A 17,534-nucleotide genomic window follows, 5' to 3' on the forward strand; every position below is an offset into this window, starting at 1 on the left:
TCTGGTTGATAAATAACATGTATTTGACTATGCATAAAAATTTAATGCATGTGAATTTAGTTGATCATACCTGGTTCATCAGTTCCCATTTCATTCCATTTATTAAGCAGCTCTTTCTGCTCACTTGCAGGCCTCTGAAAGTCACCAAGAAAGAAACTTCTTTTTTAACAGAAAAGAGTAAAAGCATGCCTATTTCAAATAGGTAAGAGAATATTACACTTTTAAAAACAGGCTGCACTAAGAACACCAACTTACTTTGCTGAAAACTAATCCGAAGCTAAAAACTCTAGAAAGCCCCAGGCTCCAGTTCACGGAAAGAAAAGGGAAGGCGGAATTTAAACAGTTTTATGAATTTACTAATGAATTTCAGGCTCTTTGGTGGTCAGATTCATATTACTGAGCTAGAGCTGAAGCTGCTGAACTTTGTCCTCAAATTCCCATCTGCAGCACAGTCATGAAAAGCAAAACCAAGAGCACTTTTATCAGTGATGAAGAACCATATTGTAGAGAAAACCAAATTACTTATGGTATCAAAAATTCTGTACATTGTAACAAGAAAATAAATAAAGAATGCAACATTTTAACATTACTAGCCCAATCTGTGATCTTTAACATTAAAGCTGATAAATGAATAAAGAAACAAATGCAGATTGACAAGGGAACCAGTAATGATGTGTCAGTATCTCTCTCCTAAGTAGCAACTGCAAGGGTGTTAAACCCTTTGATTTACCTGGGTCACACTGAGTGAAGACAAATGGTCTTGGGCCACATAATATTGTTATTTAAGTATCCTAACTTTACGTTTTTATGAAAATCATAACAACAAAAAAAAATACAACCAGCAGGTTGGGCACATATGATCCAGCAAACAAAATACATTCATGTTATGTATAGGCTATGCAGCTCTAAGTTATACAGCTGAGTCTGCACACAAAAACATTCTGTTACAAGCAATGAACATAGCAATTAGCTCTCCCACATGTTGCTCCCTCAAGAGGCTAATTCCTGCAACAGCAGAGGAAGATCTTCCTATAGACTTCTTCTATCTTCTCTTAAGTTCAGCTCAAGCGTACAGTCATTATCTTTGAGAATTACCCTTGTATTAAAAAATTTTGGAGAGCAGTCTTGGAGCTCTTGATAACCAAGTGTACAATGAACACTACAAAAAATGCGAGACCAGGCTTGATTTCAAGAAAAAAATACGTCAGTTTGGCAACAGAAAGTTAGTAATACATTACCTTTTGTGCAAGCGGGATACTGAGCTCTGTGCACATACTATTTAGACTTTTCAGAATTCGCTTCTCCCAGCTTCCCTGAAATGCACAAGAAAATTAAATTATTTTAAAATTATTTTTTTCTCCAATTTTTCCATTGTCTGAGAATAATCAGCTTTCTAAAGTCAAATATAAAGAAAGGATAACAAGAACCACTGACACTTGCAAAAGCATTACAGGAAAGTTTACATGGTTGCTTAAATAGAAACAACAGATGAAATAGATTTCATCATCGCAATAAAGAACCAGAAAAGTGAACTCCACAAATTTTAGATCTCTAAAAAGCACATATTTCAGTCACTGATTTATGACATATGCCTAATAACTTCCTCATACCTCAACAGATGACAAATTCCACAAGAGCAAATGGACCACTTAAAGAACAATCACATTCTTCTGATTATTGTATTAGACTTCAAGCTCACTTCTGTGGCCTTATCTGTGGATAATTCCCCTGTAATTAATGCCAAGTAGTATTGACTTCCTAGTCAAAGGACTTTGGATTTTGCTTCCATGATTACAGCTGCACTGGTAGGTTTTATATTTAATTTTGTTTTCTGCAGATGATGAGTCAAGCATCAACCAAATGAATGTGGGGACTCCTGTTAATTTCATTTAACTCTATTTATCATTTGTAATTAGCTCTAGGCACAAATTCGACAACAGTTAGATACCATCTAACCATTTAAGCTCTTTAAATTTCCATCCAAAATGGGTTGCAGTTCATTAGACATGAAGCAAACAAAGGGAAGGGCAGAAGTTCAAATGTTATCTTAAGGGAAAAAAAAAAGAGAGAGAGAGAGAAAGAAAGAGAGAGAGAGAGAGAAAGAAAGAGAGAGAGAGAGAGAAAGAGAGAGAGAAAGAAAGAGAGAGAGAAAGAAAGAGAGAGAGAGAGAGAGAGAGAGAGAGAGAGAGAGAGAGAGAGAAAGAAAGAAAGAAAGAAAGAAAGAAAGAAAGAAAGAAAGAAAGAAAGAAAGAAAGAAAGAAAGAAAGAAAGAAAGAAAGAAAGAAAGAAAGAAAGAAAGAAAGAAAGAAAGAAAGAAAGAAAGAAAGAAAGAGTCTTAAAAAAAAAGATTGTCTTGCCTATAATTTCTTCATTTTAGCTTCCATTTACAATATTTTATGACATTTTCTATCAAACACATTAGTCCTCTTATCAGTAACTTTTCTGTAAAATCAAGTCAACCCTTTGCCTTCTCCTCTCTAAACAAAATGGGCTGAATATTGACTGTAAAAAATATTCTCCTGATCACTGTAATTTTTATAATATTCTGTATAACGCTTGTTATTTCATTGCATTATTGTACCCAAATGCCACAATTACACAACAGCATGACTCAAAACTATTTATTCTCTCATGGAAGAACAAACCATTTATGGTACTCTGTTTTGCTGGAGATTGTAGTTTTGTTGCTGGAAGAAACGAGAAGTGGGAAAGAACACAAAGACTGCCAAACCATACATACAAATGGACACAAAGAATTCAGAGACGTTAGTAACAGTTAAAAGAACATGAAGTGAAACAATAAAGATCAAAACTTACAAAACACAATATGCCAAAATATAAAAGATGAAAAAGAAGCACAGTGGAGCGAGACAGCTTTGCAAAACTGAGCATTAGCTCATTCCAAAGAGTGATGGAGGCCGATACTCTTGATACGACAGTCAACTGCCCAGCCAGAGCTGGGTAGGGTTATTGCACTGAAGGTGAAGCATGTTAGTAATCTATGGTGTTTAGCTTGTTATGAGTTTTGTAATATCAAAATAGGACACAATCAAAGTATGGTTCCACGGGAGATGTTAGAAACATTTCATAACATTTCTTTGCACTCAACTTCTCATTCTTATCTTTACCTCTATTTGTTCTTATATATTTACATTGTCTACTTCGTTTCTGTATTGCTGTTAGCAGAAATTCTCCTAAATCAAGCAAAAGCTGAACTCAGAGAAAACTAAAGAGCTGACAAGGCTTGCATCATTTTGCCTCACCAAAATGCAGATATCAAAATGAAGAAGTCTAACAGATTTAAAATTTAAAAGCTGGGCAGCAAAGTGAATTAGCAGCCTTCAGTTTTTAAACATACAATTTAGTAATTACACCTAGTCTGCACTAAGATGCTTAAGTAATAATTCTGCTGCATAGCAAAGTGGGAGTAGGTGACCTAATCCCCTCAAATTGTAAGCAGACGAATTAGTACAGAGAACACCAGAGTGTGAAATTATCTGATGCCTTTAAGAGAGGTCCTACATATTGTATCCGTCAATTTCCAAGAAACAAAAATAAATGAAGAAGAACGTCTGTTTAGGAAAGACCTAATTAAAGACTGAATGAAGAAGCTGAACCTAATGATCTACCTTAACTCAACTGAAGGAAAAGCTCTTCAGCTACAGCACACAAAATTAAACAATATACAGCACTTTAAGTTAATATTCAAAAATGTAAATATTAATTGCAATACTACACTGAACAAAGCCACCACAGCGTGACTGATTTATAGCACACATTGATATGAAGGTTCTGTCATTTCCTAGAAATCTGTTTTTATTTTGATATAGTGAAAAGAATACAGTACATAAATCTATGACTGACAGCTAAGAATCAGAAAACATAACCAATTTGAGAAGAAAAAGGGTTAATCATGAACATTTTATTATCTGTTGTAAAAAAAAAAAAGATATGCAAATATAGTTTTAATTAGTGATTCAAAGTCATTCCAATAAGTGATATCAAAGCAATACAGTTTTCAGAGAGTACTATCCTTCTTTCCAGAATTCTGAAGTAGAACAAAACTAATTAAGATAGAAAAGGATAAAGAAAATGCCAGTGAACTCATAACAACAGAAAAAGCATCTTAAACCATGCCTACGCATAATGACAATCAAATATAATGTATACGGAAAACATTTTTCTATTAGGACAAATATTGTTGATAGTAACAAAAAATTCTTCTCTAACTGTTATGATGCTAAAAGAGAAATAAGGACAAAAGGATCCACCTACAAATAAAACAGAAACAGTCCTCTACCTTCAAAATATTCATTAGATTTTTGAGACCTGGTGGAAATAAATCAGTTAAGTTTCCACTTTTAGTTTACTTCTAGTAGGCATCAGCAATCTGAATAATTGAATTTTAGCTACTTTTAAATATTTTAAATAAACAAAATCATGGAAACACTGACTACATAAATTTCTTACATTGTTTACTGTTCTTCATTCAAAAGACTAACAAAATAAAACCTAGCTGAGATTCAACTGATCCAATTGCCCTTGTTTTCTTATAGGCCTACTACCAATAGTGATAAACGAGTGCCTCTCAAAAATCAAATACTCACACACACATCAGGGTGTTTGGATAATGCCTTGTTAATCCTCCAACCACACTCTTATGCAACTTTCTAACCAACACCACTTATCAATATTTCCCTGCAAAAACTATTTGTATTTCAAGAAATAATTTGAAAATAAGTATGCATAATTCTCTTTGAAATAGGTAAGTCCAACTTTGAAAGAAGGAAACATGGAACTTCTCCTTATCTTTCCTAAACTATTAGAAAAACCATCCTTTCCACACGGTACCAAAAATACTGTGCTGCCTAAGCACTATATACACTTTTATAAAAGAATAGCCAATTTAACCAGTTCAGACAAACAAAGACATACATACACGTGTATACAAGTATACTTGTGCATTTTTAATGTCAGCATTCATTGATATGAGTGGTTATTTTCAGGTACTAAATTGTAGCATTACATTCCACATCACAGTAGAAAATTTGTTTTAAACAATCTTTATACCAACATCCTAAAGATAGAAAACCCAGTGCAGCACAAGACTTACTGCAACAAGCAACAAAATGATTGAAAAAGTAACACAATTTACTGAATAACTTGTAAAAGAATACCACAATGTATTTCCACACACGGCTGAGTTAAATACAATTTTGCCTTTATCTCTGATATTCTGGTTAGATCACACTCTTAAAAATGGAAAGGAAAAAAAGCCTCAAAAGTTACAAAACTGTATTTCAAATAGCACGTAGTGATGAAAAAAAAAAAAAAATCCAATGAAGTAGAAATATCCTTCCCTTATACCAAAATCCTTGTTCAATGTTTTATAGTGCTGTTTCACTTATTCTCCCCTTCAATATTCCTTAAGCTCCTTAGCTCTAAAGCTTTCACCTTTCCTTCAGATTTCCAAGTATTGAAGATCTCTCTTCTTTCTTATCTCATTATCTTTGCAGCTTGTTGTCTTTCACTGCCAAACTGCCTATCTGAATCTCTTCAAAACAATATATTTGTAACCCTAAGTGAAATGACCCTATCTACACATCTTTTTCCCAAGAGAAATAAACTCTCCTTTATGCACTTCACATAATCTCTGTTCTAAAATATTCACCCATCTGCCACTACATCCCATTTCTTCTGTAGCTGGAGAATTACTTGAGCATTTATGGTATGTATAAATACGTTACATATACAACATTATTATTAAACTCTACACACATACAATTACAAATCTGTATTTTTCCTAATGTATAAACCCTCAAAATTGCACATTAACATTAAAATTGAAATAACAAAATTAAAAGAAATTTGAAATAGTCTAACCAAAGATCTAATAAGAACTGTAAAATTGATAACAACCAACCTGTGCTTTCCTCATATAAGCCAATGGTTCTTTCATATGCTCAGGAGGTGCTGCAGGATGACATGGTGAAGGAAACCTTGAAGAAAGTACAGTATACTTTAAACGTTCGTATATTTATTTTGCTTTGTTATTTGTAAACCTAAACATAATTTCTTTCATGAGAGCAGTAATAAAAACACTGCACATGATTATCAAAATTAAAAACAAGTAGTATTTCTTTTTTAATCATTTCTTCCTCATTCTTCCTTCACCCACACACACAGTTTCTCCCAATTTTTAACTGGTGACATATACCAGTACTTTGCTGCATTAAGACCCTTGTACTCTGAAGACATACTGTTCAAAACTATTAACTGTAAATGCTTAGTTAAATTAGCAGAAGTATGTTTGCATAAACAATTTTTATTACATAATTGCAGTTCAGGCTGTGTGCATCAATTAATTCACCTTTCAGTCTTGCCAGCGTGTAAAAAGGCATTTCTACTTCCCAGAAGTCTAATTCAAAGTGAGCTAATTAATAATAAAGAGAGAATTTCTCAAATTTCGGTGTATTTATAACCATAGCAAATGTGATGACACTGATTCGCTAAGTCTAAAGATGTAAAACCCTAAAGGTATTTGAGCGCATAATACTGTTACAAACATCTGAAGATAATTTTTAATTCATTTGCAATATGTAACTCAGCTACAACAGAATTACATTGTGGATTTTGGTACTTCTGGAAGTAAAACAACAAAGAAATTATTAATGTTTAAAAATATGGGAAAATACATCTGAGTCCAACATTTGCACCAGGATGAGAAAGAAATGACACTTCACAAGCAGAAATGAAGCAGGCACCCTTGACATTGCACATAATAGCAATACATCATACACCTTCACATACAAAGGAATTAAAAGGAATTCATGCAAACAGAACTTAATAAATGAACACGCTCAATAAACTCACACATTGAGTTCACTATAAACAGCATTCTGAAGCTTCTTTTCCCAACCTGTTAAAATAAAAATAAATAAACCAACAAAAATATTAGACAACTTTAAGAAATTAATGCTAATGAAACATAAATCAGACGTTACTTTAGAGTTGCTAGAGTTTTCTGTCCTGTCTCAATTCATGTCTATGTACCGGACAGACAGGAAGAGAGGGAGACACCTTAACCTAATAATAGTAGGTAAAACTACAAGCTAAAGTCTGCAATAAAGGCTGAATATCCTTTATTTCCATCTGCTGTTCAAATAATTATGATACAGCTTTGGATAAACAATTATAAGCTATTTCTCTGAAACCATCATATTTTTAAAACAACTATAAATGTTAATAGAAATAGTGTTCCTGGTGATTACAAACCTTATATCACTTATATACAAATCTCCACATTATGGAGTAATATAGCCTACAACTTCCAATGGAAATTTACCAAAGGGTGTAATTTCCAAGAGGACCTTCACAAATGCTAACTTCCATTTTCCAAATGACCTCACCCACTATTCTCTATATATTTAAAACCATCTCCACGTTGTTGTGCCAACAACTACACATCTTAACTACGTGAAGCATTACAAACCTGATGTCTTCAGAAAATCCTTTATGTCTTCTTTTAGTGATTCCAGTTTAATTTCTGGGTTGTGTAGGCTGATCTAATGTGAGAAAATAAATAAATAAATAAATGAGTGTCAAGCATCAGTTACAAAGAAGGCAATGTGTGTATTTAGTTATGAAATAAGAGACAAACAAGCTTAATGTTAAACACACACAGTAAACCACTTCCTAGTAACTTGAAAAAAAAAGTCAAAAAAAAATAATTAAAAAAAAAATCAGCTGACTTTTTCCTAAGTCAACATCTTTGTTTTTATGTCTATGATAAAAGCTGTATGCAGGTAAAGAAGAAGGACTACCTGTGACATACATACTTACTCTTCCTATGTACCCTATCTACAGATGCCAGGCTCTACACATTAAAGGACTGGTCATTGATATACAAATTGAAAGTGTTCCGCAGCTTTCTTCCAACTAAACTTGCCACCGTTCACCCATCAGATAAGAAGTGCCATCTTCAAATTTCAAATAAAAACTGGACCAAACATTCACCTCTGCAGCTGTCATTACAAGGTATAGTCAGCAATACGCAGTGAATTCCATTTGACAGATGTCAGCTGGACAACAATCAGCTTTATAATCCTGCTGCAGATTTTCCAGCAACAGCATGAGCAGCTGCTATGGTATCTCCTACAACTAAACCAAGAGGAGAAAACCAAGAGACCAAAATGCTCCAAAAGGACAACAACCTTGAAGTAGCTTTAATGCATAATTTCCAAAGCACGAACAGCTGGTTAGTACTAGAGGATAAAGCCAGAGGACTGGAGAATAGCAACCCTGGTTGCTGACCTGAAAATAACACTGGGAGATCTGTGAAACTTACCCCCAGCCATGCCAGAGCAAGGCATGTTAGAAGCACACAGCCACCTCAGCTCCCCAGAAATACAGGATACTGCTCACCAAACACTATTCAGCAACATGCTGGAGACATATCAGCTGCTGTCTATTATGATAACTCATGCTGCTAATAGACTTTCACGCTCACGCAGTGTGTCAGCACAGACAACACTGCTGACAGCACAGCAAGCTTTTGTTCCATCACACTCAGCTAACCAACTCCACATCCTTGTCATCTGCCTTGCAGTTTATACATACACATAGAAAAGCTCATTTGCTGTGCAGCAGCTTGCTAAAACAGCTGGTCTACATACATTCACAATGTGGAATTTTTAAGTCTTTCTATTTTTCCCTGTAAAAAAGGGGAGAATGACTGAAAAATGAAAAGGCTACTAGCATCAGCAATTCTCCTTTTATTTTAAGTCACTTCACTACAGATATTGAAGTCTTTAATATTTGGTGTATTTGCTTTTTGAAACAGAAAGATGGTCAATAAGGACAAACCACAAGGTGTAGTGAATGGCTACAGAGCCATAGACACTGCTGTTGCTAAGGTCTTATTTATTGTACATGAGATTGTAGATCTATTCAATACCCAAAACACAAGAATCTGGCAGACAGTCCAGCTTGTGGCTGCAGCCAGCTGTAACACAGCAGAACACACCCTAGGGCTGTATAATATCACTAAAGAAAAGGCTCATTTGGACAGGATAAAGGAAATCCCCTCTGAATTGCTTCCTCTTTGGATTTTATATGGGTGTTCATGGGCATTAAATGAAGGAGTCAAGAAGACAGACCGGGTCTCCTATATACTTTAATGTCTTCTTTGGATAACTACTCTGACTCTACTGCCTCTGGCAGGAAGGCTTGGAGCTATGTGGTCATTAAGGTCCTTTCCAACCCAAACCACTTCTGTGATTATAAGTTATTTCTGTTAGTTTTCTTATTAGTTGTTAACTCTACACTGCAAAAAAACCATTCCGGTATTTCAGTAGCTTTTGTTTTGAACTGCTTGACTCGATGTACTGCCTAAATATTATTTGCATTTTTGTCCACTATAGGTTGTTTTATTTTGTTCTTTTTCATGGTAGCATGAAAAACACATTGACAACATTTTCTTGTATTGAAAGCATTATGATTTACACTGATAAAAACTCTGACTACGGCTTACTGAGGAAAAAAAGCCCCACACCTTGATGAGACATACTGATGAATTGAATTAATTTCCTGCATGATCAAAATGCAAGGTACACAGAAGCAGGATGACAGACTCTCCAATTTTAATATACACATATTGATGAATGAGTATCTACCTTTTTCTTCTTCCTAATCTATCAAGAAGATCATAAACAGGCAGAGGAAAGGAAAAGCAGCAATGGAAGATAAAGAATGGCAGCCAGACCAGGGAAGAAATGATGCTACTCATGGGCTCAGCCAGGCTGAGTCCTTACACAGGGATAAACACAGAGTATTCTAACAGTGTTGATGCCTATTGGTGTCCTTTCCAATCTAACTTGCATTGTGCACATTGTTATGGATAGGACAGCAGGGTCCAAGGGTTGGGTGTCCGCCTTCATCAACAGCCTCTGTCCACTCCTTGTAAATCAGGGGGCAACTGGTTGTTGGACATTCCTTCTCAAAACTAAGCATCAATACAGCATTTGTCAGCACCCTCCTGTCCTTCAGCTGCACAGAAGAGAAAGCAGAACTTTTGGACTTAAAAATTTTGCCACAACTTCTTACAAGTGTCTCAGGTACCATTAGCAATCATTTGTGTTTATACCTCATGCACAGCTTTGACTTTGGTACTGTATCCTGTTAAGATGTGAGCAGTCGTAATCAGAAACGATTCCATTAGGATCAAACTGACTTGATCAAAATCACTTCAATTACTATCGCAGCAATTCCAGTATAAACACTCTCTAAACACCTAAAAATCCTACGGAGTTAAGGGAGTGATTCTGGATTTATTCTACACATTTCTGTAACCAAAAGAAGGATAATTCTGAGCGTAACTTCAGCAAGTACAAAACTCTGAATACACTGACGCATTTCCAACACTTGCACATTTCTATTGTAGTTAAACTAAGGGTGAAAGTATTATGAACTTTCCTATGTGAGTTAAAACATGTCAAAAATCTAACAGTTGGAACAGACAGCTTCTATTCGCATCATACTGAAATAAAGTTTCAAACATTGCATTCTCCCACAGGACATACAAAACACATTAATTAAACACCAAAAATGCACTATTCATATTTTTCTAGGTTTCATTTCAATATAAAATTAGTGCTTCAAATAAAACAAAAGCTAAAACATATAATACATATTCCTAAAAAAAAAATAATTAAAAAATCTGTGAGTTAAACCCGCATCACTCATATTGTTCCTGAACTCCACAATCTGTTCACAGTATTCATAATTGCACACAACTTAAAATTAATCATACTGCAGTGTTACTGCTGGACCAATTAGAGCAAAGTACAAGCTCTATCAGAAGGGGATAGCAAGTCATTTGTCAAATGCAGTGCACAAAAAAGAATCATTAATTATCTGTGATGATGACTCATGAGCCTATGTTTACTTGCTAAGTTTAATTAAATAAATACTGCATTCACAGAAATATTTGCTTTCTTAATATGATCTTTTATTTAAGTAGGAATCATTCTCAATTTCTCTTTTTTAAACGTTAGGGAAAAGACGTCACGAAATGATACCTTCAGAAATCTTGCAAACCTTTGCACCAAATGAATTAATCTAAAAAGTTCACACACGCCCTCTCAAAGCACACATTCAGGCAGCATCCCAACTTCAAGAGGCATCGCTCCCAGTGCTTCTCTTCCCTCCCCCATTCTAAGTCTTGTGAATGTCAATACCTCTCACTCAGATCAATAGTTCCTATAGATCCTTTGGAAGTAGTTACAAGTCTCCTCCAAGAGTGCTGATGGTATCCTCTTCTCTGGACAGCCATTCTGATCATGTATTCCAGCTTAGCTCCTTGCCATACCCTGCTGATACCTGCAGACAGCTCTTGTAACCTTTCACCACTCCCCAGCTGTGTTCCCTCTCCCCTCCACCCTACACACCTGAGTTATCAGACTGGGGTGGGGGTGTCTGGGCTGACTCCTACACTCCAGTTTCATCTTTCAGCTTATTCAGTCAGCTCTGTTTTGATCTGCTACAAGCTCTCCTTCAAGTACTCCCATCACAAGTAACCTACAAGAAACACAAATCTGAAAACGTCTATGCAGAAAATACCAGGAGGGATTCCTTGTTTTGTGAGCATTGCTTGCTTCACAGAGCTTAATTTAGAACCTTTGTTTCATTTTATTCTCAACTTCTGCTTTAGGAAAGATCTTCAGGAAAAAACTACTAGAGCTTTTATCTTGTTTTACTTCTATGTTAAAGAAGCTTTACTTGTTATTTGCCCCTGGTCACCTGGCAAGTCAGAGTATGACAGATTTCTATTAGAGGTCTGAAGAGAACAAGCATTTTTAATATTCTGTTAAACATTCATATTTAAAAGGTGATGTCCGATCTCTGAATCATTCTATTTGATCTCACGCTAAATTTCCTGCCTGAAGATTTCCACATCTCAGTTTTTCTAGCCACTTCTACATTATCCCTTAAAAACATTTCAGAAAGGGAAGGTCACAAATGGAGTCCCATGGGCCTGTCTTGGGACTGGTGCTCTTCAATATCTTTATCAGTGACACAGATAATAGGACTGAGTGAACCTTCAGCAAGTCTGCTGATGACACCAGCCTGAGTGGTGCAGTTGATACAACAGAACGAAGGAATGCCATTCAAAAGGACCTGGAAAGGCTTGAGAAGTGGGCTCACATTGTATACCCAATGAGGTACAAAGCCAAGTGCAAGGTGCTGTGTTTGAGCCAGGGCAACCCCAGGTATCTGTACTCAGAGAATTCCTTGAGAGCATCCTTGGGGGTCCCAATGGACAAGAAGCCAACTTGTGGGTCCCAATAGACATGAACACACTGTACCCTGGGCTGCATCCAAAGAAGGGTGGCTAGCAGGGAGAAAGAAAGAGGTGATTGTCCCCCTATAATAGGACCGTGCAAGGCTCTACCCAGAATACTGTGCCCTGGGGTTGCATTACAGGATGGATGCAGAACTGCTGGAGCAAGTCCAGAAGAGGGCCACAAGGCCTTTAAATGAGTATAGAATGAAAAAGTATGCTCGTTTTTTTTCTGCCTTAATCTAATTGCATTAACTATTGTCAAACTATCAACATTAAAACTCATCCTATAGAATCAACCAAACATATCTTTTTCCAGCCTTTATTAACAAGCACATGACTCTACCCTACTTCACTTCTCAGGACAAAAATGTGATTATCTGATGATACCTGTGACAGTGGATCATTTTGCACCCATGGTGAACTTATTTTAAAGACATCGTGCATCACAGCCCCTGACACCCGCGCAGGCAGCATCAAACAGCACCAGTGGGATCAATTCATAACCCTGGGACTCTTCTATCACCTCTCACAAATAACACCAGGAAATTGTGTTTTGCTCAAAATTATTAACAGGTGAAAGAGACTGCTCATTCTGAGCTCTCCTTCCTAGACTCTAAAGAAGAATTCAATGTACAAAACAGCTAAAATAACGTTCACAAGACATCTTAAAAACAGCTAGGGGTATTAAAATTCACCTTGTGTTCAATTGTGACTTTTCAGAGATGCTGGGTATTTCTGAGGAATGAGACTCAGTCATCTAACTGTCCTGATAAGGGCACTGATAAAGTTCCCGGGTACTACACACCACAACCACCCACTAAGTCCTGGCCACACCGAACTTCCTTGTCAAAACAGACACATAGGTATCAATGGCTGTGAATGAGGCCTCTGGTAATCAGAGGGCAAGAGAACAAAAGCAGAGATGAGCATGCTTTGCATTGTCATCAGAAATTGAGTTGTTGGAAGAGATTCCTGTTCTGACATCCCTTCACTCTCTAAATGCCATGTCAGGCTCTTTGTTTAGATGAATTTAGAGAGCTGCCACTCAACAAGAGCACAGCAGACACGCATTTAAGGCAGTATTAAGGACCAAACAGGCAGGTGCTTCTAACAAGAACAGTAACAAAGAAGGTATTCAGAGGGTGGTGACACACTGGAACAGGTTGCCAAAGGAGGCTGTGGAAGCCCCATCCCTGGAGGAATTCAAGTCCAGGATGTGGCTCTGGGCAGCCCGGTCTGGTGGTTGGAAACCCTGCACACAGCAGGGAGGGTGGAAACTAGATGAGCATTGTGGTCCTTTTCAACCCAGGTCACTCTGTGATGTCTCCTGCTGGAGAAAGCCTTAGGGACGTTCAGAGAAGAAAACCATGCTTCATTCCAAAACCAACCAAAATGAAGGCAAATAATTGGCATTCTGCCCAGAACCAAATCTCTACAACTTCACACACTGTTTACAAAACATTAAATAAAACCCAAAATTCTATGAAATCCCAAATTCTATGAAATCAAAACCCAAATAGTTCAGTAAAGCACAACAATGGCTACAGCACCAATACCATGTTATTATGGTTATCAAAACAGAAACAAATTTAATCTGAAAGAGATCATCTGGAACACAAGAAGCCGAGGTCTCAATGCAGACCAGTTACTAAATACAACTGCTTTCCCAGCTACAAAACCAACTTTCACGTGCGTTTTCCATTTATTTCCACATCCTTTCACCAAACCTCCGTATCCCCAGAAGGCAACTGGGAGGAGGGCACGGAAGGGGAACAAAGCTCCACAAATCGCTGATTATAACCCAAAGCCGTTCACTATCTGATGGAGATGGGCAGTGTCCGCACGCTGCCTGCCAAATCCTCCGGCCTCAGAGGGAGGAACGACAAACACAGCGACCGGACAGACGGGGGGAAGGATGGCAGGAGGCCCCTGGATCGCGAGGAGTAGGGACACAACGCTGGGAACAAAGCGGTGAGGCGGGGAGAGGGAGCCGGGCCTGGGTGCGGGGCTCACCCGGGCCTGTCGCTCCAGCTGGGAGTGGAGGCTGGAGCCCTTCAGCCGCTGCACGATCCGCGCTATGGTGAGGGACAGCCCGCCGTCCTGCTCCAGCATCACGGCACCGCCGAGCCTCCTCACCGGGACACTGCGCAGCGCCCCGCCCGCAACCACGTTACCGGGCAACAGAGCACAGCGGCCGGGCGGAAAGAGGAGCCTCGCTGAAGGGTTCCGCCCTGCCCGATGGGACCGGAGGGATCGTGGTGGCTGCTCCTTTCCAGTAGGACAACCCCTAACCTGTACTGGGGCATGTGAGCCACCCCCACTGGGGGCTGCAGCTGAGCTGTGCAGACAGAACGGCCCCATTCCTACAGCCAGAGTGAATGCCTCAGCCTTATGTGCGCGCCTGAGTGCTGCTCCAGTTGAGGTGGTAGCAGCCTTAGGCTGTGTGTGTAGCTGCTGCTTCTTGCTAGTCACCATCCAGCAGAGGGTCACTAAGATGGTGAAGGGCCTGGAGCATCTCCCCTGTGAAGAAACGCTAAGTGAATTGGGTCTGTTCAGCCTTGAGAAAAGAAGGCTGAGAGGGGACCTGATCCAGGACTATAAATATCTGAGGTGTGGAGGGCAAAGTGGTGAGGCCAGACTCTTTTCAGCAGTGTGTGCAGACAGGACAAGGGGAAACAGCCAGAAACTGGAGCATAGGAAGTTCCACATGAACGTGAGCAAGAACTTCTTTACGGTGAGGGTGATGGAGCACTGGAACAGGCTGCCCAGGGGGTTGTGGAGTCTCCTTCTCTGGAGATATTCAAGACCCACCTGGACACCTACCTGTGCGACCTGGTGTAGGGAACCTGCTTTGGCAGGGGGGTTGGACTCGATGATCTCTGGAGGTCCCTTCCAACCCCTACAATTCTGTGATCCAACCAGCCCAGGGGACTGGCTGTGAGCACTTCAGAGCTGGCTCAATAATCACTTAAAATAGCATTTTTGTCATCAAATTTAAGGCTTAATTAACATGTTTGCATTTGCATTGGAAAGGATCAAGCTTTCTCATTCAGCCAGTGATTCATTCTATCAGCAGCTACAAGGCAGAATCCTCTTGAACTGTTTCTCAGCTGGAATTGGCACAGCTTCCAACCCATGTCAGAGCAGTCAGAAAGATTAACTTTATAAAGAAACTTCAGCTGTGATTTAAGTGGCTTTTCACTGGTGTAGGGTAGCTGGATTCACACCCTGAAAGCTTGAGAGACAGTTTAAAATGCTACTGCCATGTGCCTGGGGTATATTTTCTATATTCTGTGCTATATTTTCATACCATATACTGATGGTATGAAAAGCAACATCAGTCACACAGCTTTTTTGATGTGTGCTTCATGGGGATGATGTGAGGTAGTAGACCTGTACTGCAGTAAAGCTTTATTGCAGTCTTGAATATTTTACCCCTGTGTGCTCTGTAACTGAAGCTCAGTACCAGGAGCCAATACAGCCTTCATTTAAACAGGGCAGCTGTGTAGCACCAGGTGCAGCACACTGGCTGGTGTGAATGCAAGGAGCTTCAGCCCACTTAGCCCTTCTGGGAAAATCTGTTCCTATGTACATCACCATGTAATCAAATTCTTGCTTAGTAACCTAATTTACTAAGTCAAAATATTAATTTAGAAAACCCCAGAATCGTTAATCAGCAATCTAAGAGATTTCTAGGAGTTAACATGGAAAAGCTGAAGACTGACTTCCAGAGTAAATAATCAGTATTCATTTCCAGCTCTGAGAATGACCATATCCCTCTAAAACACTGAATTTTATAACATACTAAAATATTAGGGCAATGTTTTCATTGCTGTGAGCTTTGCAAGTGAGCAAAGCCGAAGCAAGGAAATGAAGATAACTGTAATCAGCTACCTTGCTAAATATATATATATATCAGTAGATGTAACAGGTATAAAAACGCATCTGAACTCACATAATCACAGAATTGTAGGGGTCAGAGGGGACCTCTAGAGATCATCGAGTCCAACCCCCCTGCCAAAGCAGGCTCCCTACACCACGTCACACAGGTAGGCGTCCAGGCAGGTCTTGAATATCTCCAGAGAAGGAGACTCCACAGCCCCCCTGGGCAGCCTGTTCCAGTGCTCCATCACCCTCACCATAGACAAGTTCTTGCTCACATTCGTGCAGAACTTGATATGCTCTAGGAAGGGCTCTTTGAATAAAATGAAGTTTAAAGGAAAGCACTAATAGAAGGTCAGAGATGAAACTCTGTGCCATTAAGCTCCAGAAATCAATGCCTATAAGTCCAGGCTTTTACACTGCAGGCGCAATTTGTGTGTAAAGAAGCCTTACTTCCTTGCCTGGCATATTCCTCAGCTGCAAATGAATGATTTCCTACAGCTGGCAACCTTCACTCTAAACCTGTCTTTGTCAGCTTCACTCCCACATCTGTCACTACCTATTCCTTGTTTTTCACAGCTTTTTCCAATCTGTTTTCCTTCCTCCTATGTATTGTTTTTTTCTCCTGCCAGTTACGTCTCCAATATGAGTAGGAAAATTGTTTCTTACAAATGTCAATCAAAGCCCAAAAGCAAGGAAATATAAAGAGATTATTTCTACAGCATCTTTCTGAGTGCTCTTAACCACTTTGTGTGCATCCTTACCATATCCAGTTAAGAAATCTCATGCTTAAGTGTTTGCTTCTTTTTTGTTTCCTTACAAGGAGCTTAAGCATAGCAGCTTAAGAAATATAGGGTCATTGTTAAAAAATATCACTTGAATAAGAGTCATTGGCAGAAATCCCAACATGAATGGCATTCCCCTTAGCCCATCCCCACTAGATGACACAACTAGTTGGGCCACTCCTGCTTTTTCACTGTGATTTACTTTACTTTCAAGTAAGCAACTGCAGTACAGTCAACATAGAATTGTTTTATGATGTGCAATGCCACATACCAAAGGTAGCATTCTGGTTTTGGCAGCTCTGGTGTCTGTTTTCTTGGGTTTTTTTTTTGTTTGGTTTCACTTTGGTTTTGTTTTTATGGTCTCAGTCTTCATCATCCTTGTCCTACACCCTGAACATTAACTCTTCACCATCATTTCTCACCTCCAGTACAGTTTCACTGCTCTATAATTTAACACATCTTTATTGTGCTTTGTACTGCAGTTTGCTATAACTGATACCAGTATCCCAACTGGCTTGTATTTA

The 17,534-nt window shown here is 38.5% G+C and overlaps 1 protein-coding gene across 1 annotated transcript in view; it reads right to left on the reverse strand.

The window, feature by feature from the left end:
- Positions 1–14,490, reverse strand: part of TBC1D19 (TBC1 domain family member 19) — a 40,772-nt gene extending 26,282 nt beyond the window's left edge. The window contains exons 1-6 of the mRNA XM_015862935.3: positions 14,357–14,490; positions 7,493–7,565; positions 6,874–6,919; positions 5,924–5,999; positions 1,239–1,313; positions 71–134 (exon numbers count right to left, since the gene is read on the reverse strand). Of these exons, the coding sequence (XP_015718421.1) occupies positions 71–134; positions 1,239–1,313; positions 5,924–5,999; positions 6,874–6,919; positions 7,493–7,565; positions 14,357–14,455 (433 nt within the window). The 5' untranslated portion in view covers positions 14,456–14,490. The remainder of the gene's footprint in view (positions 1–70; positions 135–1,238; positions 1,314–5,923; positions 6,000–6,873; positions 6,920–7,492; positions 7,566–14,356) is intronic.
- Between the last annotated feature and the right edge of the window lie 3,044 nt (positions 14,491–17,534).

Source organism: Coturnix japonica, chromosome 4, assembly GCF_054131305.1.
Source record: "Coturnix japonica strain WE chromosome 4, WE-NBRP24, whole genome shotgun sequence".
Taxonomy (NCBI): Eukaryota; Metazoa; Chordata; class Aves; order Galliformes; family Phasianidae; genus Coturnix; species Coturnix japonica.